This window comes from Tenrec ecaudatus, chromosome 1 (genome assembly GCF_050624435.1).
Source record: "Tenrec ecaudatus isolate mTenEca1 chromosome 1, mTenEca1.hap1, whole genome shotgun sequence".
Classification (NCBI taxonomy): Eukaryota; Metazoa; Chordata; class Mammalia; order Afrosoricida; family Tenrecidae; genus Tenrec; species Tenrec ecaudatus.
The window spans coordinates 306,534,453-306,557,667 of record NC_134530.1 but is presented as its reverse complement, the minus strand read 5'-3'; the positions used below and the strand labels follow the sequence as shown (position 1 = coordinate 306,557,667).

Here is a 23,215-nt window from a genome sequence, read left to right as displayed (position 1 = left end):
GAGGCTCCACCTTTGGGTAATACCTGTTGATGTGCTCTTTTTTAACCTGTAGCCCGTGTCAATCGAATCCAGAGCGGGATTAGGCATAAGGCGGAGGTTATCGTTCACGATGGCCTGGACAATCCTTGGAGGAGGGAGTTTGACCCCAAGCCACAGCGTGCTAAGGCTGAGTTTCCCGTGCGAATTTTTGGCGGTCGGGCCGCCGCTCTGCCCGGCGCGGGAAACAAAGGCTGGAGGACCACTGAGACGGCGAGGCCTCCCGCGTCCTAGAGAGGACCCGGAAGTAGCCTGGGTGTTCGGAGGCCGGGCTGCCTCCGCGTTCGGCAGCTCGACGGTCAGTTAGAAGTTAATTTTCAGTTCCCCCTCACCCACTTGGAGCTCCTGGGGAGAAGATCGGATTCGCTGACGGCGCGGCGGTGCTGGGGACCCAGCCAGTCAGGGGGTAGGTGGTTCCTGGGCTCCGCGGAGGGAGCCGCCGAGCGGGCCGACGGGGCCAGAGTTGCAATCCGGTTTTCCGGGTGGCGCCCCCCGGCGCTTCGAACTCCCGACTCCGCCCGAAGTGGTCCTTGCAGAGCCGGATCGCTGGAGACCCCCGTCTTCACTGGCCCGCGCTCCTTCGGCACGAGCTCGTGGAGCGAGTCTGTCACTCCCCGGCCCCGCCAGCCTTCCGACTGCAAGGTTACTTCGGTGCCTCTCTCGGTTTGAACGAGGGGACGCCCCTGTTTCTTCTCGCGGTGCCCCCCCCCCCGAGTTATTCGGGATGACGGTTTAGTTGGCTCCTCTGAGCTCCGCGCCCACTGTTTTTTCATGACCTAGAGATACTGTTTGCAAAAGCACTTTGTGAAGGTGAGCTGTTGTGTAAAAACAAAGCGGGCAGGGGTCACCGCGACGCCTAAATACCCTGGGGTCTTCACCCAGGAGGGGGGCAACTTTCTTTGGGCCTGTGTTTGGTCTGGTGACCTCTTGTCTCTTACAGCGCCTCCCCTCCGACAAGAACCTGGAGGGGACTGTCTTAAGCGAGAATGTCTCACACGTTCTGAGGGAGTTGTTTCAAGCCTGTCAACCATGAAGCCACGAGAAGTTGCCTCCAAGTTCCCCCTCCAAGTCCCCCAGGAGCCGGTGGGCCTTCAGATCGTGAAGGTAGAGGAAGATGAACACACTTGGAGGCAAGACTGCAGCTTTCAAAGGAAACCAACGCATACCAGGGAGATCTTCCGCCTGAGGTTCAGGCAGTTTTGCTATCAAGAGACGCCTGGGCCCCGAGAGGCGCTGAGCAGGCTCCGGGCGCTGTGCCGGCAGTGGCTGCGGCCCGAGCTGCACAGCAAGGAGCAGATCCTGGAGCTGCTGGTGCTGGAGCAGTTCCTGACCATCCTGCCCGGAGAGCTGCAGAGCTGGGTGCGGGAGCAGCAGCCAGAGAGCGGGGAGGAGGCGGTGACTGTGCTGGAGGATTTAGAGAGAGAGCTGGACGAACCTGGAGAGCAGGTGGGAGAGAGAATGTGAGGGATTTGGATCTCTCTTGTGGGGATAGGCATCTGCCCAGCAATTGGGGAGCAAACACATTTCCATTTTTACAAGTCCAGAGCGACTTGTTTCTGGTTTCTGATTTCGTCTTTATCTTTGGACAAGGGCGGATTGTTTTGTTTCTCCCTATTGGTATTTAGAAAAATAAAACAAAAAACTCTGGTGGTTACGAGTTGGACTGTTCACCACAAGGGTAACAGTTCAACCCCACCAACCACTTCTCAGGCAAAAGAAGAGGTTTCTGTTTCTGGAAAGATTTACAGTCTTGGAAACCCAAAGGGGCAGTTCTACCCTGCCCATAGGGTTGGATGAATTGGAATGGCTTCAATGGCAGTGAGTTTGGTTTGGTATTTCCACTGATTTCTAGGAATTGTAGCTCTGGTTTCTATAGTAATACTCTCATGACCCATCTTTACCTTTCCTTTCTTTTTTTTTAAAAAAAAACTAGGGTCCTGTTAGCTCACACCAAATGCCTTTCAAGGACAAGGAGCCTATGGAAACAGCGCAGGACTCAGCACGGTTAAAGGTGCCCGTGGCAAACCAGCTAAGAAGTGAATCTTCACAGCCCAGCCACCCCCTACAAGAGAATGGTAAGGAGCAAGGTTCAGTCTGGTCACAGAGTGGGTGGAGAACAGAGGTGCCCCCTGAGCTGCCCATGGGAGCCAGAGCAGAATTTGCAATTGTGGTTTATGCTGCCAGTGTACTTAGAGGTCTGAATTCCTGACTCTTGTAAGTGCTTCACAAGAGCATATGAATCTCCTTTTCCGCTCATGGGGCAGGAAGGCCACAGGTCTCCCCTTTCCCTGGGAGGTGTTCAGTTGCATGATTGTAAGCAGGCCCCACCCAGGACCCCTGTCTCTGAGTTGGGATGCTAACCTCAAGGTCGGTAGTTTGAGACCACCAGGTGCTTCGTGGGAGAAAGATGGGGGTTTCTACTCTCATAAAGAGCTACAGTCTCGGAAACTCACTGGGACAGTTCTGTCCTGTCCTGTAGGGTTGCTACGAGTCAGAATAGACTTGATAGCAATGAGTTTGTTTGTTTGTTTGTTTATTTGTTTGTTGGAAGTATCCTCATAGGATCCCCTAGGAGGTGTAGATTTAACTGCTTGACAACTAGAGGAAAGGTTGTTAGCGCTCTGAACCAACACAGAGGTAGATTGGAAGACGTGCCTGGAACCACGCCTAGAAGAGCGCACACAGCAGTTGTCCTCTGAAAACATGGGGTCTCCGTTAATTGAAGCCTCTGTTCCACAACTCACACAAAAGCCCCCTGTAGGAAGTTAGGCAGAGTTTTCTTTTGAAGGTGTGTTTCATTATTGTGGTTTTTCATTGAGAATATGAATACTGCAAAACAGGCAGCAGTGTAACAGTGTCAACATGTCAAGGTCAGGGACATCCATTCTGTTCCCTGAGTTGTGAAGCCACTCAGCCTCCTTCCCTGTGTTGTGTCACCCCCTCACCCCCCGCCTCTGCACCCATAAACTCACTGCCCCCGGAGTTCCTGGTATCATTTGATCCCTTAAAAGTAGCTCTCTTGAAAAAAAAAAAACACAATGCTCAAGGCAGACATTCTTTACTCAAACTATTAACTCCTACTACTGTTTGGCTTTAAGATTAGCTCAGGGACGATAGTTTGGGGGAGTTCATCTATGGGATCCTCAAGGATTTGAAGTTCTGCATTTTTTCACCTTTGATCAGGATGCTTCTATAGAATCTCTGATGAAATGTTCTGTGGTGGGAGCCCGATGCCATCTGCTTCTGGTCTCAGGGCAGAGGAGCAGGCGGCCACACAGAGTACTTGTTCCTCCTCCGTCTGTGGCTCCAGGCCAGTGGTGCTCCACCTTCCTCATGCCGAGACCCTTTCGTACAGTTTCTCATGTGGTGGTGCCCCCCAACCATAAAATTATTTTGTTGCTACTTCATAACTGTAATTTTGTTACTGTCATGAATTGGGGGACCCCTGTGAAAGGGTCGTTCGACACCCCCTACCCCAAGGGGTCATGACCCACAGGTTGAGAACCGCTGCTCCAGGTGGATAGAGACCAGCTGTTGTGCCTGGGAGGGCAGCTTGCAAGCGTTTAAGGACCCCGAGTGAGGACCATGTAACAAATTAGGGGATAGGACAGGGGTACTAAATAAGTTACTGGAATGCCGGCTCTTGGGTTTTCTGGGCAGCAGCTTTCCTGACTTGCGTGTCTGTGCCCCCAGATGGGGTCCTCTTTAACCACGTGGCAATGAAAAAAGTGGTACTGGCATCGCATCGGCGTTGAAATTGGAGTGTTTGGGGTGTTGCAAGGTATGGCCTTGTGAAACTTTTGCCTGTTTTGGCTTTTTTACTGGGAGACAGGCTTCGGAAGTCCATTTCCTAGCCGATGTGCTCAGGCTGGAGCCCGGGTGGGTTGAGCATTGGGCTGCTAACTGCAGGGTCGGCAGTGTAAGCATGCTGCCCCCTCAGTAGGAGTACTGTGCCGCTGTGTGGTCTAGAAAGCCCAAAGGAGCAGTTCTACCTGGTGTTGTAGGGTCGCTATGAGTCAGCATGGGCTTGAGGGCAGTGGGATGTGCCGAGGGGAATGTGCTTCTCATGAAAATAGGTTGCCCTTAGGCCTCAGTGCCTTCAGAGAGGGCCACTGATGGTGTGCGCGTCTTCAGTCATCTTGCAGTCTTCCAGGATGCGCCTCGTGGTTCGAGCTGTACCGAGTGCTTTCTCTGTAGGAGGGAGTTCACTGTGGTGGTGGCTTCCCACCGCAATGGAGTCCTTTGGTTTCACCGATACCAAGTCCCTAGGTTTTAGCAATCTGTGCCGGACGCTTGGATCAGGATGTTTGTTTGGACGCATGCTCTAGCTATTTGCCGAGCTCTGTGGAACCAACAGTCTTGTTTTTCTGAACCGTCCCTCTGTTTTAGAAATAGCAAAGAGATTTAGAATCACCGAAGACATTCTAGAATAATTGTAGAGGAGAACCTGGAGGGGGAGGAGTGTGGTGAGGGGTCCGAGGAGGAAGAGAGGGCCGAGGAGGCGCCCCAGGACCCTGCTAACTTGAGCTGTCTGCAGTGCATTCTGAAAGTAGGGACAATGACACCGCATTCTGAAGGTAGAGACCAGACCGAATGGTTTGGACCAGAGAATGATGCCAAGGGAGGCGGCAGGCCGTGATGATGCCCCTGGCTAAAGGGAAGGACGCACAGGGGCTGGTGCAATGACGCCTGCTACTTTGACAGTCTAACCGCCTTGCTTCAGCAACACGCCCTAGGCCAGCCTGACTGCACCGCTGTCGGCGCAGAGATAGATGACTTGAAGTCTGTGTTCACGGAACAGACGTTGGAAACGATAAAGGGCCAAATAAACCTTTAGGCGACTCAGGAGCTCCCCCGACGGTGCAGAGAGGCCAGGAGATCAAAAGGTCAACGGAAAACTGGCAGCCTACAAAAATAAAGGCCTTCATTGCCGTGCACATCCTGCTGGGTAGCCACGCCCTGCCGGAGCTCAGGCATTACTCCAGTGACCCCCTCTTAGGCGTGGCCTCCGTCCCGGACCTTATGACGAAAACCAGATTCAAGAAACTGACAGAGAACATACACTGCAATGACAATTCCAAGGCCGTGCCCAGAGGGGACCCCGGCTACGATCGGCTCCACAAGTTGCGCCCAATCATCAGCGCGCTCAACAGCCGCCTCAAGGCGGTGTACGTGCCCTCCACTGTCATGGCAGTCGATGAAAGCACCGTGCCCTTCCGGGGCCGCTCCTCGGTAAGGCAGGGCTTGCCCACAAAGCCCGTCAAGCGCGGGTACAAAGTCTGGTGCCTGGCTGACTCGCAGACGGGCTTCGTGAGTCAGTTTGAGATCTACTGTGGGAAAAAGGACCCGCATAACGACCCGGCGCTCTCCCTGGGCGAGAGCGTTGTGCTTGGGCTGTGCCAGGCCTGGTTCCATTCTCACAGGCTGGTCGCCTTCAACAACCATTTCACGTCCTATCCGCTGATGAGAAGCCTGAGCGAAAGGGGCCTCTATGCTGTGGGGACGGTGCGGGCCACGAGGAAGGGGCTGCCCGACGTGCTGAGGAGGAAAGATCACCTGCAGCACGGAGAATTCCGCTTCCGCACCAAGGGCTGTGTGTTGGCGGTCAAGTGGCAGGACAATAGACCCGTGACCGTGTTGTCCACCTTCCACAGCCCGAAGGACAACACCATCGTCAAAAGGAAGAACAAAGACGGCTCCACCACAGTGATGCCGTGCCCACACGCCGTGGCCGAGTACAACACCATCATGGGCGGAGTGGACCACCTGGACCAATGGCGGGAAAGGTACACCGTCAGGAGGCGCTCGCTCAAGTGGTGGCACCGGCTGCTGTACTTCCTCGTTGACCTTGGCCTCATGTGGACCTGCAGCCACGGGGCAGGTGTGCCCAGCTGTCCTTCCGGCTGACTCATTGGGCAGCTCAGGAAGTAGGAAGAGTAGAGGAAGACCCTTGGTTGTGGCCTGGGTCCAGCGCAGGGTCTCCGGGGTGCCTGAGGAGGGATGGCTGCACCTTCTAGTCAAGGATGCAGGATGCAGAAGGTGCTGCCGAGAATGCAGCACGAGGACGAAGGAGACAGAAGAGCGTCACGAGCAAGCAGGGCCCGCACCTCTGTGAACTGACCGTGCTTTGAAAGTCTTCCCGAGAATAAGTGAAAGTGCGGATTCAGACCAAACAATTCCTTTCTGGCCTCACATAATGGCTTCCAACATTAGGGGGGTTGGGGGGAGGGGTGGCGGGAACCTAGGTACACCTCAAAATAAGTATCAAAATCTACATTTTATAACATAAATGAATAAAGATGCCTTGATTCAGCATGCCTTCAGTTACTGGAAACATAGCAAGCAAAAAAGTTTATTGGATCTTGGTAGGGCCAGTTGCCTGGGGTGCGCCATGGAACCTCTCAACTAAGGAACCAAATTCCCCGAGGTGTTTATTATATGTCAGCATCCTCAGCAGCTGCTCTTTAGTTGTTGTTGTTGTTCCTGTTGTTGCTGTTCTCCTAGGCAGAAGGAATTTGATGCCAGGCACTGGGTGATTCTGGTACATGCTTGTTCTTCCCTCTCCCTGAAATACTTCTTCTACTCCAAACTCCTGTCTTCTTCAGGGCTGACCCATTTGAGTTCTCACTTCTTAACCTGGGCCCAGTGGCAGCAAAGTTTTTTCTCTTTCTAAGGTTTAAACTTGGAGTCATGTGACTTCCAGGTATCTTATTCACACCGTAAGGCCAGCACCCTGGTGGTATAGTGAACCATGCACTGAACTAACTGCAAGGTCACCAGTTCAAACCCATCAATTGGTCTGTGAGGGAGCAACTTTAGAAATTCAAGGTCTCGTACACCCAGAGGTGCAGTTCTCTCTCCCACAAGATAACTGTCAAGATCGGCTTGGCAGCTGTGGGTGCTCATGCTCTGAGCTTTTGGGATCCCAACGCAGCATTGAAGTGTGAAGGCTCAGTCTTAATTTGAGGTGTTGTGTCACAGGGCTCCTCGGATGGGAATGGTAACGGTTAGGACCAACGGCAGACTGACGGACTGTGGCTGAACTTGAAACAATGGCAGTGATTGGAGCAGTAGCTAAAATAATGACAGCTAGGGAGCACTGTGTGTGGGCCAGACCCTTTTCTGAGTGCGTGCGTGGCCTCATGTGACCCTAGAGATGCGTACCATCCATGTCTGAGGTCCTTTTGCACGTGAGGACGGTGGGGCACTGACCGCTCATGCTGAGTCAGTTGGTGGCCAGGCCTTTTGTGAGGACGGTTGTGTTGCTTCTTTTGTAATGGCACTTGGAGGCCTGGGTGCCAGACGATTTCAAGAAGCTGGGAAGTATTTTTTCCCAGAGGAGAGGAAAAAGGACAATTTGGGATGGCCACGAATAGGGCTGCCGACTTTATTTTCTAAGAAAGAACAGGATAGGACAACTGCCGTCTGCTACCACCATCATGTAAAAAAAGAAAGGGTATTTCCAAAAGACCAGAAATTTAGGAAGGATACAATCACAGAATAAAAAGTGTAACACCTTTAGCATTGTGAAACAGTCTATCGTACGAATGCAAGTGTAAAACCTTTAGCATTGTGAAACAGTCTATCGTAGGAATGCTTCTCCTCCCACCAGTGGCATTTCAAGTATTGAGTTTGGCACAGCACCACTGAGGACATGGATACACCGAGTTGCTTACGGTGTGGCCCACTGCTCTGTGATGAGCTAAGGAACTTGCAGTAGAATGTCAATCAACAACATCACTCAACGCGCTTGTAGCTGAGGTTTTTGGAGAGACGTGTAACGAAGCTTTGTGGTCAGAGCACGTGTTGACTTAGATTCTAATACACGCTTCCCTCTCTGCTTATAATTCTGGATTTGGCTTCGAATATTGCATACAGCGTGAACTGCCAGAAGAGCAAATAGATCCGCTTGAGAAGGAACACAGCCGGAATGCTCCTCAGAAGGGAGGGTGATGAGGCCTTGCCTCACCTACTCTGGACGGGACTTCAGGCTTGGTTAGGGGGGAGAGAGTCACCCGGAAAGAGGAAGGCCCTCACGGAGATGAACTGACATGTTGACATAGTGGCGGCAGCAATGGGCTAAAACGTAGCAGGGATGGCGAGGGAGTCCTGCTAGCCATAGGGCCAGGGCGCCCTGCTGGCGTAGCGGTTACGAGTGGGGCTGCTAACGCAAGGCCAGAACTTTGAAATCACTCTGAGGGAGAAAGTCGAAGCTTTCCACTCCCTTATAGACTTGCAGTCTCGGAAACCTGCAGGGGCAGTTCAACTCTGTTTCAAAGATTGCTGTAAGTCGGAATCAACTCGATGGCAGTGACCTAAGTTGCTCCATGAGGTGCTTCTGAATCAGAACCAACTCAATGGCCCGTAGGGATGGCATCTGCTTATAAATGGGTAGCTGGTGGGTTCAGAGCTGGCCACTTGGGGTAGCACTGAATAAAGTAAGTGGAAGGTAGAGAAGGAAAGATGTATGTCTCCAACTTGAATTTCATTTCAGTCTTTAAGAGCCATGAACACGAGCTGAATTGGAGACACTTCCAAAGCATAAAACTAAGCTCATTCCAAGTTCTCTTTAGCTGGAGGGGAAGCTGTGTGTGTGTGTGTGTGTGTGTGTGTGTGTGTGTGTGTGTGTGAAATGAAGGGGTCACCTAGGAGGGCTTCAGAGTGGAGCCCTTTCTTTGGTGAAGGGGAGGATGGTGCAGGGGGAAGCGTGCTGAGCTTGGTGGCAGTTCCCTGCCATCGGGTCACCCCAGATTTACAGTATCTCCCAACAGAAGGCAGTGCTGCTCTGGCTGCTGCCCCGTCCCCTGCACCAGTCCTCACTGTTTCTGGAAGAGATAGCCAAGCCTTTCTTCCGGGCCATCTCCGTGGGGAGGTTCACTGTAGCAGCATCCCTCCACTGACAGACTCTACCTGGAAAGGGTGGTGTCCCGGAACACTAGGTGGATTGGCCAGGAATCGAACCAGGTCTGCAGTGTCAAACCCAAAACCCAACCAACTGCAATTGAGTCGATTCCAAGGGTTCTGGTGCAAACCCCTGACCTTAGGTTAGACGTCCAGTATTTATCCAGCAGTGCCTCTGGCATGGAAACAAGAAGATCCCGCTGACCCACCAGGGCCTCCTCTGACTGAAAGATGTCCCGAACAGAAAGAGGCCCAGTAGATAGTGTAACTTAGCCATGCCTGTGGCCACTGACCCCTCCCGCCTGCCCATGTGTTGTGCCAGCTGGAGGAGGGATGTGTTAGACAGGGTTCTCTAGAGAAACAACACCAGAATGCTAATAATTTTATATGTAGTTATACAGATAGATAGATATATAACATAAATAGTTAATTAAATTATAAAACAATACAAATGGCTCAGTGCAACTTACTCCCATGAGACAACTGTGAGACACTGGCAGTCCTTCAAGTCTTGAGGGCCACCAGGTAGTCCTCTGTAGAGCAATTCAGGCGATCCGGGCACCGGCAGCAAAGAGCAAAGCAGGTCACCAACAGCCAGGTGACAACAGTGTCTGACAGTCCCCAGCTCAAGAGATGTAAATTCTAATGGTGTGGAGAAGCAGGTCTTGAAGGAACCTCAAATTACAACGACACAGTCCTTGGGTTAGGTGTCCCACAGGTAGTGTAGCTTGCAAATTGAGGCACAGAACCCAGCAAGGCAGCCGCACACTGGTCTGATGATCAAAGAGCAAGAGACAAAAAAGGCAAGGCTCACGGAGCCATTTAGCTCTCTGCCCTTCAGTTAATCCCATGTGTTTATCAGCCAGGTTGGCGCAATAAACTAATTACCTCAAGGGACTTGGGGGCCTGCGTATTTGCCTTTTAGAAGGAGAGCTGCTAACTTCCTCTAGCATGATGAGCTAGTGTATGTCTCAAAGGGCAGTGATTAAAATGTTCCCCAACTTAGCTTTGCTGACTCAACGTTAATTGTTAGGTGGTGGTTTTGCTAACTTTTTATCGGTCCTGTCCTGGGGTGATGCGAGCAATGAACACCCTTGGCTGCCCACTGAAAGGCTCGCAGATCCAATCCACCCAGAGGCAGCTCAGCACGCAGTTCGACGCAACTCACTATTGAGTGCTGCTGGTTTCAAGTGCACTCTATTATGGAAATTTGTCATATTTTATTTGTTTTAATATTTAATGTAATTTTATTTATTATAGAAATGTCAAACATATATATATATAATATATAAACTCGACCTTTCATGAAACTCCCTGTGTAGGCATCCCCCAGACCCAACAGTGACCAGTGCCCTGCTAGTCTTACACTGCCTGCCAGCACCCATTCCCCAACGTCCACTCAAAGACTGTACTTTCACAGGGTTTTTGAGGAGGAGCGTGTGAAGTGGGGTGGGGTGAAATTTGCCAACAGTACATGTGTACATCTTAGCTGTGCCGTTTTGACAATGGGATGCACCATGAACCCATCCCTGTCCTCCTACAGAGTACGTCCATCTCCCGAGAAAGTCCCTTCCTTGCCAGTTTCTGCCGCCATGGCCTGTCCAGTCTGTTTAGACCCGAGGTTAGTTTTCTGTCTTCTACATGAGGAACACTCTTGGCTCCTGCTGCCCTTGCCCCGCATAATGGACAGACATGCCCCAGGAGCTCGTGAAGCAGTAGGCTGAACTTTCAGCTGCTGACCAAGCTGCCCAGTACCTCTAGGGCGAAAGACCTGAGAATCCACCTCCATAAAGATTCAGCCTAGAAAACCCGATACCAAACCAAACCCATAGCCATCGAGTTGATTTATAGCAGCCCTGAATAGGGTTTCTGAGACTACCAGTAACTGGAGCAGACAGCCTCATCATTCTCCCTCAGAGGGGCTGGTGGATTTGAACTGCCAACCTGCTGGCAGCTCATGCCGAACCCAGCAGCACTCCTTAGAAAGCCCGTGGAGCAGTTCTGTTTTGTCACAGGGGTGGCTGTGATTCAGAACCAACTCAAGGGTACCTAGTCACAACAACATTCTGTTGTCCAAATGCACCACAATTACCAATGTGTTTTCCGTTCATGGCACTTTATGGATATTATGAATAACACCGAAGCTTCCAGAAGTTTTTGCTCATTCTTTAAATTTCTCTTGGGCGTATAGTAGGCTTGACTAGCCAAAAGGGCAGCTAGCCGCAACAGATAACTGGGAGGGGGATTCTGGCTTAAAGGGTTGTCGTTGATCCGGGTCCGTGTGTGACACGGCTTGCTGTCCAGTCCGTGAAGACATGCCGACCAAGTGCCGTCATCGCCTTACATCACTACTGTGCTCAGGCCCGATCTAGGGGCCTCTTCTCTTAGCACACGAACCAGATCTACTCAGCCGTGACCCGGAAGGTCACAGGTACTGGCTTCTTTTTCAGAAGTAGCTCACCAGGCCTTTCTTACCTGCCTGTGCTTGGTCTGGAAGCTCTGCTGAAACGCTTCTGTCCACTCTGGGTGACCTGGCTGGTGTTTGCAATTCCAGGGACTCAGCTTCCCGCCTCACAGCAACAGCACTGACTCAGTGGTGGGACAGGGCGGGGTGTGTGCGTGTGTGCGCGCGTGCGTGTGTGGTATAGTGTTAAAGGGTAGGTTTAACTTTCTAGAAAACTGCCAAACCTTTTTTGATCTTCCTCATTCCCACCAGCAATGTGTGGATTCTGGTTCCGCCACGTGCCCACCAGCGCTTGCTGTTGCTAGTCTTCTGGATGGGAGCCTCACTTTGTGAGTGCTCCAGGTGCCCTGGAGGCTCGGTGGTTAGGGAAATGCTCAAATGTTGCTGGGCTTGTTCTGAGTTGGAATTGACTGGCAGCCCGCCCACAGCGATGACATGAGACTTAGAGGTTGCTCAGTTTCCGTGCTTCTCCTGATGATTGATGTGGATGGAGCACTTTGCATGGGCTTTGCTTTGGCATAAGTGCGTCTTTATGGAATGTCTGCTTCAGGGTTTTGGGGACTCATTTTCACTATTAGCTTCTTTGTCTTTTTATTATTAAACTCTAAGAGCTCTCTTTTTATCTTCTGGATAAAAGTCCAACATCAGCTATGTTTTTTAAATTAAAAATTTTTTTTTGCATATTCTTCTAGTTTGTGGCTTGCCTATACATTTCCTTTTTATTTATTAATTTATTTTGCTGTCAAATTTCTCTCTCTTTTAAAAATAAATCATTTTATTGGGGGCTCTTACAACTCTTACAACAATCCATACATCAATTGTATCAAGCACATTTGTATATATGTTGCCATCATCATTTTCAAGATAATTTCTTTCTACATGAGCCCTTGATAGCAGCTTCTCTTTTTTCCCTCCCTCCCCTACTCTCCCACTCTCGTGAATCCTTGATGATTTATAAATTATTTTAATTTTCATATTGTACACAGTCCACTGCCTCCCTTAACCCATGTTTCTGTTGTTCATCCCCCTGAGGTGCCAGGGGTTGTATGTTGATCACTGTGATGGGTGGGTCCCTCATTCTCCCCCATCTTCCCCTTACCCTCATGGTATCACTACTCCCATTATTGTTCCTGAGAGGTTTATCTGTCCTGGATTCCCTGTGTCTAGAGCTCTTATATGTACCAGTATACCTGCTCTGGTCTAGCTGGATTTGTAAGGTCGACCTGGGGTCATGATTGCTGGGGTGGGGGGGTGAGGGTGGGGGAGGAAGCATTGAAGAGCTAGAGGAAAGTTGTGTGTTTCGTTGGTGCTATACTGCATCCTGACTGGCTCGTGACCCTTCTGTGAGGGGATGTCCAATTGTCTACAGATGGACTTTAGGTCTCTATTCCAACCCCACTTGCTCACATTGGTGTGATTGTTTTGGGTCTTCTGATGCCTGATACCTGATCCTGTTGATGCAGCCCAATGTTCTTCTTCCATGTGGGCTTTGTTGCTTCCCTGCTAGATGGCCGCTTGTTTATCTTCAAGCCTTTAAGACCCCAGATGCGTTATCTTCTAACAGTTGGACACTATCAGCTTTCTTCACCACATTTGCTTATGCACCCATTTTGACTTCAGTGATCATATCCGTAAGATGAACGTCACAGAATGGCAGGTTATTAGAACAAAGTGTTCTTGGGTTGAGGGGGGCTTTGAGTAGAGGACCAATGTCTGCCTGCTTCCTTAATACTTAACATTTAAAGATATGTACATAGGCCTATATCCCTATTGCTATATATTAACATATTTACATATGTACATGCATATATTTATGACTTTATAAATGTCCTTTGTTTACTAATTCTTTCCTCTATTTCCTTTTATTTTCCTCCTTCATTCAGCTCTCAGTAATTACTCTTGGCTACATTACCCTTAAACCCCACCATTCTACATCCTCCTCGCCATTGATTTTAGATCTCTTGTTCCCTTATCCCTGGCTTTGTTGGTTTCCCCCTCTCTTTCCCTCACCTCCCCCTCTGCCCTGCCCCCCAAGAACCGTCAGTTCTGTTGTTTTCTCCTTGGGATTATTTATCTTGCTTATCTTAGATAGGTAGATATGAAAAAGAAGGGGAAAAAGGGGGGGCCTATAAATAGTTCCAGGTCTCTCTGCAGACTCTTCTGTATGTTTTCCGATCCAGACTGGTGAGTTGCCAAGCCCTGCCCCCTGAAGTCTACTTTCCCAATTCCTTGGGGACTTTATTGCTTTGCTCCCCTTTCTGGTCTGTTACCTCCCTTTGTGTTTTTCCCCAATGTGGTGGTTAGGGTGGGTGTCAAACCGGACACAATTCCTGCACTGTGTCTCCAGTGCTGTCCCCTGCAGTGCTCACTGTGTGTGTGTCAGTGAGGGTCAGTTAGTTTTCTTACTGAAACCTTTTGATAAGCAGGGGTTTAAAATTCTGACGTACCTCAGTTTACCAAGTGCTTCTTTTGTGCTTATGGCATTTTCTCCCTTTGTCAGAGAAACCTCTGCCTGCCTACATCTTCCTTGTGAAGTTTATGTGTGTAGCTTTTATGTATAGATGTCACTTAACATGAAGTAATTTTGGGGGAGGGGGAAGAAAAACACAAGTAATTTTTAAGTGTAGTGTGGGGACCACTGTTCATTTTTTTCATATGGATCTCCTGTTGACTCAGCACCATTAGTTGGAAAGACTTTCCCTTGTCAAAAATCAATTGGTAATATAAGTGTAAGTGTGAGTTATACATGCTGAATTGGTTTATTAGTATTTTATTAACTTATTAATATTTTTAGGGGATTTTGAAGTGCATGCTCAAAGGATATGGATCTAAGTAATATTCGACTGCCACCAAGCTGCTTCTGACCCCTAGAATCCCTCATAGCACTTCGGAGAGGGTGAACCTGTGCAGGAGCAGACGGCCTCCTTGTTCTCCACGCAGCAGGTGGTGCGTTTGCACCACCAACCTTGCAGCCCAACGTCGGACCCACGAGCCACCAGCGTGCCCTAAAAATAGTGGATAGAATTGTCCTGTGAAACCCTGTGCCTGGGATTTTCTCTGTTGGGACCTTTGACATAAATGCGTAATATATGCCTTAGATCAGCGGTTGTCAACCTGTGGGTCGCAACCCCTTTGGGCGTCGAACGACCCTTTCACAGGGGTCGCCCAATGCATAACAGTAGCAAAATGACAGTGATGAAGTGGCAATGAAAATAATTTTATGGTTTGGGGGGCGTGGTCACCACAACACGAGGAACTGTATCAGGAAGGTCGAGAACCATTGCCTTAGATAAATGTCAGTTCACATTTTCTGTTTAGTCTTGAATGAATGTTCGTTTGCAGTGTTTTTGTGTGTGTGTTCATTTGATCTGAGTAGCTGACTTTGTAGCTCAGGTTGCTCCTCATCGTTGCTTATCCTGTGGATGTCTGCAGGAGCTGGGGTGGGGGACCTTGTCACAGCAGCAATTTGTGGCTTCTCTGTTTCTTTCTCATCAGTCTGTCTAGGGAGCTGTCTGTATTTTTAAGGAACCAGCTTTTGGCATGTTTTCTACTTTAAAACATTGCGTTTATTTGGCCCTGTATTACTTCTCTCTGCTGCACTTGAAGGAGGCCTGGTGACACGATGGGAGAAAGGAAGATGTGGCGGTGTTTTTGTGAAGAGGTACATCCTTGGAAGCCCTGGGGCAGGTCACTCCTCCCTACCGGGTCCCTATGAGCTGCACTTGACTCACTCTCAGTGGGCTTTTGGTTTCAACTTCCTTTAAGGTTAATGTGCTTGTCTTTGAACAGTTCCTTTCTTTTCATTCATTGATACCTTGAACAACAAGACTCCCCATTTGGAGTAAACAGACCCCCAGGGTAGGGAGCTGGGTTCAAGGTGGACAGACAGAGCCTTTAGGTTTCTGTAGTTAAAGAGGAAAGCTTGGATGATTCATTTTCACGCCTTCCTCAGTAAGCCTATGAAGGGATAGAGTACAGGCCCCCCCTCCACATTCTGATATGCGGTATCCCCCTTATCAGTGCAAGATACTCTCTTTCTCTGGCCGTTTGACCTTTGGCATCTGGGTTATTTTAGATGTGTTCTTTTAAAATTTATCGATACGTGGGGTTTTTCTAGATGGCTTATCCTCAATTTTGTTTTCCTTTGGCCGAAGCACATACATGCTCTGTTTAGGCTTCTTATTTTATTTTTAATTGTTTGTGTGTGTATATACACGCACACTATATATTAATCATTTTATTAGGGGCTCATACAACTCTTATCACAATCCATACATACATCATTTGTGTAAAGCACATTTGTACATTCATTGCCCTCATCATTCTCAAACCATTTGCTCTCCACCCAAGCCCCTGGCATCTGCTCCTCATTTTTCCCCCTCCCTCCTGCTCCCCACTGCCTCATGAACCCTTGATAATTTATAAATTATTATTTTGTCATATCGTGCCCTGTCTGACATCTCCCTTCACCCACTTTTCTGTTGTCCATCCCCCAGGGAGGAGGTCACATGTAGATCCTTGTAATCGGTTCCCCCTTTCCACCACCCTCCTCCCTCCACCCTCCCAGTATCACCACTCACACTACTGCTCCTGAAGGGATCATCCGCCCTGGATTCCCTGTGTTTCCAGTTCCTATCTGTACCAGTGTACATCCTCTGGTCTAGCCAGATTTGTAAGGTAGAATTGGGATCATGATAATGGGGGAGGAAGAAGCATTTAGGAACTAGAGGAAAATTGTATGTTTCATCATTGCTACATCGCACCCTGACTGGCTCATCTCCTCCTCAATACCCTTCTGTTAGGGGATGTCCAGTGGTCTACAAATAGGCTTTGAGTCTCCACTCCGCACTCCCCCCCTCATTCACTATGATGATTTTTTGTTCTGATGATGCCTGATACCTGATAGCTGGTATGCTTCTTCCATTGGGCTTTATTCCTTCTGAGCTAGATGGCCATTTGTTTACCTTCAAGCCTTTAAGACCCCAGACGCTATATCTTTTGATAGCCAGGCACCATCAGCTTTCTTCACCACATTTGCTTATTCATCCACTTTGTCTTCAGCGGTTGTGTTGGGAGGGTGAGCATCATAGAATCCAATTTAATAGAAGAAAGTATTCTTGCATTGAGGGAGTACTTGAGTGGAGGCCCAATGTCCTTCTGCTACCTTAATACGAAACCTATAAATATATGCCTATAGATCTATTTCTACATCCTCATATATAAATATATTTGTATATGTACATGCCTTTATTTAGACCTCTGTAAATGCCCTTTGCCTCCTAGCTCTTTCCTCTCTTTCCTTTGACTTTCCTCTTGTCCCACTATCATGCTCAGTCTTCATTTGGGTTTCAGTAATTCCTCTTGGTTGTTATATTACCCTTGATCACACCCTACCAGGCCTCCTATACCCTCCTCATCACCAATTTGGATCACTTGTTGTTCCCTTGTCCCTGGGTTTAACACCACTACTTTTCCCCCCACCTCTCCCTCTTCCATGTCCCCCACGAAACTATCAGTCCCGTTGTTTCTCCTTCAGATTGTTCATGCAGCGTATCTTATTTAGACAGACCTGCGGAGATAATAACATGCACAAAAACAAAACAGAGCAAAACCAAGTAACAATATACAATAAAAGAACAACAACAATAAACCAATGTCAAAAAAACAAAACACAACAAGAAAGAAAAGCTTGTAGTTAGTTCAAGGACTGTTTGCTGACCTTTAGGAGTGTTTTCCAGTCCAGTCTGTTTGGGCACCATGCCCTGGCCCCAAAGTCCACCTTCAGCATTCCCTGGGAACCTTGCTGCTCTGTTCCCTTGCTGTTCTGTTGCACCCCCTTAGTGTCTTGCCTTGGTGTGCCAGGAACAGATTGGGCACAATTCTCACACTGTGTCTCCGGTGTTGTTCCCTGTAGGGCTATGAGTCAGTGAGGGACGTTATGTCTCATAGTGGGGCCGGCCATGTGGTCCTCTCTGGGGACTGGCTGCTCTAATCAGGAACTCGTCCTCAAGGGCTGGCGGGCCAGGATGTGCTCCACTCTCTCCTCCTCCCCCTTCATCTGCTCCCACGTGCTTCAATCAGATATGTCCCTCTCCCGGACCTGTTGATTCAATGCCGTCCTTTGAAATAAATTCTTTTGGGGGGATCTGTTTAGGGGTTTTAGAGGATTGAGACTTTTATTTTAATTTAATCATATTATTGGGGGCTCATACAATGCTTCTCACAATCCATACATACATCCATTGTCTCCAGCACATTTGCACATTTGTTGCCCTCATCTTTCTCAAAATACTTTCTTTCTATTTGAGTCCTTGGTATCAGCTCTTCATTTTCCCCCTCCCTCTCTCCCCTCCCTCATGTACCCTTGATAATTTATAAATGATTATTATTTTGTCATGTCTTACACTGCCCAGCGTCTCCCTTCTCCCACTTTTCTGTTGGGATGAGACATATTGTACAATTCACAAGGTGGTCCATTGCAATGACTGTTCCCGTGTTATTGGGAAGAATGTCAGACCTTGGTTGTATTGTTCTGTGCGTGTCAGATCAATGTGGTTGACTGTCATTCAGTTCTCTATCCTTAATGGCATTTTAATTCAGTTCTTCTAGCAAACTTACTCAGAGGGTTGTTTAAAGCTTCAATGGTAGTTATGTATTTTCCCTTTAGTTCTGTGCTTGGTCCAATAGTTTGAAGTTGTATTATTAGGTACATGTTGTTTGCTGTGGTCAGGCATCATCCAGTCAGTTCCGACCCACAGCAAACCTGTGCACAGCAGAAGGAAACACTGCCCTGTCCTGCGCCAGCCTCACCTGCCTTGTTCCTGTGCCACAAATGTTAGAATGGAAGTACACCCCATGAGACTCTCAATGTTGTGATCTCTTGGGAGCTGATAACCAGGCCTTACTTCCAAGTACTTCCCAGTGAGTTAAACCTTCCCGTCAGTAAGCTATCATCTTATTATAGGTGCTCCCCAAGGGCTGCATCCGGATAGATCGAAATCCTAAGAGATTACTCGGAGCCTTGGCTGCAACCATTTACCCACCCTCAGGCTCCATTCAGTATAAGTCCATCTTTGTGATAAATTTAGTCACTGCTCCCTGCAAAAGGCGAAACCGAAACCCACCACGAGGGAGCCATTTCTGACCCATCCTTTCAGACAGCGCGCGGTAAACAGGAGGTGCGCATGCAGCGTGCAGAGGCCGCAGGAACAGCAGTGTGTTGCCGAATAACGTGCCTCCCGCCCCGCGAGTTCGGGGCAGACAGTGGAACAGGAGCCACCTCGGCGAGAGCTTCCTGGATGCGTTCATTTCACGAGTTTCCTAGTCAGACCCTGGGCCACCATCAACACCCCTCCCCATCCTCGCCCGAAGCTCAACAAGGGATCCAAGCGTGCAGACGGCCAGCTTAAACCTCTAGCGGGAAGCCCTGAACAAGCACTTAGATTAAGAAACTGCCATCAGACTCATTGGAGCCGCCCATTCCCTGCAGAAGGTGAAGTTGGAGGTCTAGGGAATGTGCGGGCTCTCCATGTGGGACTAGGAGAGGGACGGGACGCCATCAGACTGAGGCTGAATAATACTCAGTCCCACAGCCCTCCTCCATGGCAGTCTGCGGACACAGGTGACTAGCACGGGCTGGTCCTCCCCACCCACCCCCTGCCCCCAAAGGTAAGGAAGTAGGAGAGCTACGGGAACAATATCCTGCTTCCCTAAGAAGCGAAAACCAAATGCATGCCATGGAGCGATTCCAATTCCTAGTGGCCTCACAGGTCCGGGTGGAACTGCCGGGTGCGTTTCTGAGATTGCAACTCTTTCTGGGAGTTGTAGGTGGTGGTCGTTAGGTGTCCTCAAGTCCGACCTGTGTCCAGCACAGCAGGAGGCTTCCTGGTCCTGCTCCGTCCTCACAGCTGTCCTTAGGTTTGAGCCCAGGGGCCACTGTGTCCATTCAGCTTGTCCAAGGTCTTCCTCGTTTTTTTGCTGCCCCTCCCCCTTGACCACTTTACCAGCCATGATGTGGGTGGGACTAAACCAGCACATAAATTTAAACACAATCGTACCTCTTTCTGCTTTCCATGGGCAAGTTATTTTACTATTCCCAGTTTTTGTTTTGACATTGAAGGGGTGTGGCCCCCTGTTTATTCTTGGAGGTGGGAGCTTTGAGGGCAGGAAATAAATGCATCAAACAATCTAGCAAGTGTCTCTTGAGTTTCAGTTCTGTGCTGGGCACGGTGCTCACCACGTGTGTGTGTCCTAAAGAGACGAGCCCCCACGGCTTCCCTAGAGGCAGGACCTGGGAGAGATGCGACACATGGGAACCCATGTCCTCCTCACGTCATCGCCATCACTGTTTCCCCTGACGGGCCACACTGGCCCCTGGGTCGTGCTGAATTGATCCAACCCCAAACCAAACTGCCTGCCCTCTGGGTCATGCCAGCTCATAGGGACCCTGTAGGACAGGGTAGGGCTGCCCCTGTGGGTTTCCAAGACTAAGTCTTTTTTTTTTTTTTTAATAAATTGTTTTATTAGGGGCTAATGCAACTTTTAAAAAAATCGTTTTATTAGGGAGCTCATGTAACTCTTTTTTAAAAATCATTTTATTAGGGGCTCATACAAATCTTTTTTAAAAAAAATCATTTTATTGGGGCTCATACAACTCTTATCTCAATCCATACATGCATCATTGAGTAAAGCACCCTTATACATTCGTTGCACTCATCCTCAAAATTCGCCTTCCACTTGGGGTCCTGGAATGAGCTCACTTTCCTTTTTTACTCTGCCCCTCCCTCCCCGCTCCCCTCTCCCTCATAAACCCTTAACAATTTATAAATTATTATTTTATCTTATCTTACACTGCCCGGCGTCTCCCTTCACCCACTTTCCTGTTGCCCGTCCCCCAGAGAGGAGGTTATATGTAGATCCCCGAGATGGGGTCCCCCTTTCTAGCCCCGCTTCTCTCCCGGTATTGCCACTCTCACTGTTGGTCCTGAGGGGTTAATCTGTCCTAGATTCCCTGTTTCCAGATCCCAACTGTACCGCTGTGCATCCTCTAACCAGGTTTGCAAGGTAGAATTGAGATCATGATAGTTGGGGGGGAGGAAGCGTTTAAGAACTAGAGGAAGGTTGTGAGTTTCATTATTGCTACACTGAACCCTGAGTGACTCATCTCCTCCCCACTACCTCTCTGCAAGGGATGTCCAGTTATCTACAGATAGGCATTGGGTCCCCATCATGCACTCCCCTTATTCACGATGATATGATTGGTGATCACACATGTTGGTGTGCTGCTTCCATGTGGACTTTGTTGCTTCTGGGCTAGATGGCCACTTGTTTACTTTCAAGCCTTTAAGTCCCCGGACGCTATATCTCTCAATAGCCGGGCACCATCAGCCTTCTTCACCACACTTTCTTATGCACACATTCGTCTTCAGCATCTATGGGGGAAGGTGATCACACAATGATGGTTTTTGTTCTTCGGTGTCTGCTCCCTGATCCCTTCAACACCTTGTATTCACTTAGGCTTGTGTGCTTCTTCTCTGTGGGCTTTATTGCTTCTGAACTAGATGGCCGCTTGTTTGCCTTCAAGCCTTTAAGACCCTGGATAGTATATCTTTTTGATAGCTGGTCATACAACTCTTATCACAATCCGTACATACATCCGTTGTGTAAATCACATTTGTTCATTTGTTGCCCTCATCATTCTCAAAATGTTTGCTCTCCACCTAAGCTCCTGGCATCAGGTCCTCATTTTTTCTCCTCCAACCCCCTCCCCCCTCCTTCAGTAACCCTTGATAATCTATACATTATTATTTTGTCATATCTTGCTCTGTCCCACATTTCCCTTCACCTACTCTTCTTTTGCCTGTCCTCCAGGGAGGCGGTCACATGTATATCCTTGAAATCAGTTTCCCCTTTCCAACCCACCCTCCCTATGCCCTCCCAGTATCGCCACTCACATCACTGGTCCTGAGGGGATCATCTGCCCTGGATTCCCTGTGTTTCCAGTTCCCATCTGTACCAGTGTACATCCTCTGGTCTAGCCAGACTTGCAAGGTAGCGTTTGGATCATGATAGGGGGGTGGGGGTGGGGATTTAGGAACCAGAGAAAAGTTGTATTTGTCATCATTGCTACCTCGCACCCTGACTGGCTCGTCTCCTCACCAAGACTCTTCTGTAAGGGGATGTCCAGTGGCCTACAAATGGGCTTTGGGTTGCCACTCCACACTCTCTCCCCTCATTCACTATGGTAAGATTTTTTGTTCTGATGATGCCTGATACCTGATCCCTTTGACACCTTGTGATCACACAGGCTGGTGTGCTTCTTCCATGTGTGCTTTGTTGCTTCTGAGCTAGATGGCCGCTTGTTTACCTTCAAGTCTCTAAGACTCCAGATGCTATATCTTTTGATAGCCGGGTACCATCAGCTTTCTTCCCCATATTTGCTTATGCATCTATTTGTCTTCAGTGGTCATATAAGGGAGGTGAGCACACAATGATATGATTTTTTGTTCTTTGATGCATGATAACTGATCCCTTTGGCACCTCATGGTCACACAGGTTGGTGTACTTCTTCCATGTGGGCTTTATTGCTTCTGAGCTAGATGGCCGCTTGTTTATCTTCAAGCCTTTAAGACTCCAGATGCTATATCTTTTGATAGCCAGGCACCATCAGCTTTCTTCACCACATTTGCTTATTCACCTGCTTTGTCTTCAGCGGTTGTGTCAGGAAGGTGAGCATCATAGAATGCCAATTTAATAGAAGAAAGTATTCTTGCATTGAGGGAGTACTTGAGTGGAGGCCCAACGTCCATCTGCTACCTTAATACTAAACCTATAAGAAGTTATATACACACAGATCTATTTCCTCATTCTCATATATAAATATATTTGCATACGTACATGCCTTTATCTAGACCTGTATAAATGCCCTTTTGCCTCCCAGCTCTTTCCTCAAGACTGTAAGTCTTGATGAGAATAGACAGCCTCCTCTTTCTGCTAAGGAGTGACTGGTAGTTTTGAACTGCTGACCTTGTGGTCAGTAGCCCATTGCGTAACCACTTCATCAATGGGGCTCCTGTGGGCTGATCCAAGCAGGGTCTACTAAAGCAGACACTGACACTTTATCCTGGATTATGGCTTTTAGTGCAAACCTTTTTAATTGTTGGGGGTGGGGTGGTTTAAAACCTTTTTTCTGACAATGGGGCAGTTGGCCAGAGAAGTTTGAGGACCTCTGACTTTTGCTCTGATGCTGAAGTCCAACGGCTGCTTATTAAACAGGGAAGGCAGTCTGGTCTTTATTCCTTTCACAGAATAAGTTTGTATCATCAGCCACTTTGTGCTGGTGCTGACTGATCCTTTTTGTATATATATTTTTAAACTACCTTCATGAAAGACTTACAGACCTGACAGCAGAGAAACATGATGTGCTGCTCTCCTAGGGGCAGTGGGCTCTGTGAGGTGCCGCATTTCCTATCTTCCTGCTAACGCCCCTGAGCACTTCTGTCTAGCCCAGGATAAGATGTGCACTGTCCCCATACAGAGAAGGTTGTATCCATAAGTGTTTACCCCATAAGGGAAAAACCCTGCCCTAGGAGAGCACACTCGTGGCTTGGGGTAGACCAGATCCCCAGATTGCAAGCAGTCACCAAGCATCTTTATTTTGCCGGGTGAACAAGTGAAGGGTCAAGCCAGCCCTTCAGAAGAGTGTGCTGTGGCCAGATAGGGAAGGGAAAAGCTGGTGTCCCGGCCTTCCACTGAGGAGGGGCTGCATTTGTGAAAATGGGCCTCAGGGAGCTTCCTTCTCTGCTCCCTCTCTCC

The 23,215-nt window shown here is 48.9% G+C and overlaps 1 protein-coding gene across 1 annotated transcript in view; it reads left to right on the top strand.

The window, feature by feature from the left end:
- Window positions 1-294: 294 nt before the first annotated feature.
- LOC142427305 (DNA-binding protein RFX2-like) overlaps window positions 295-23,215 on the top strand; it is a 37,711-nt gene continuing 14,790 nt past the window's right edge. The window contains exons 1-3 of the mRNA XM_075532547.1: window positions 295-442; window positions 977-1,482; window positions 1,970-2,111. Of these exons, the coding sequence (XP_075388662.1) occupies window positions 1,066-1,482; window positions 1,970-2,111 (559 nt within the window). The 5' untranslated portion in view covers window positions 295-442; window positions 977-1,065. The remainder of the gene's footprint in view (window positions 443-976; window positions 1,483-1,969; window positions 2,112-23,215) is intronic.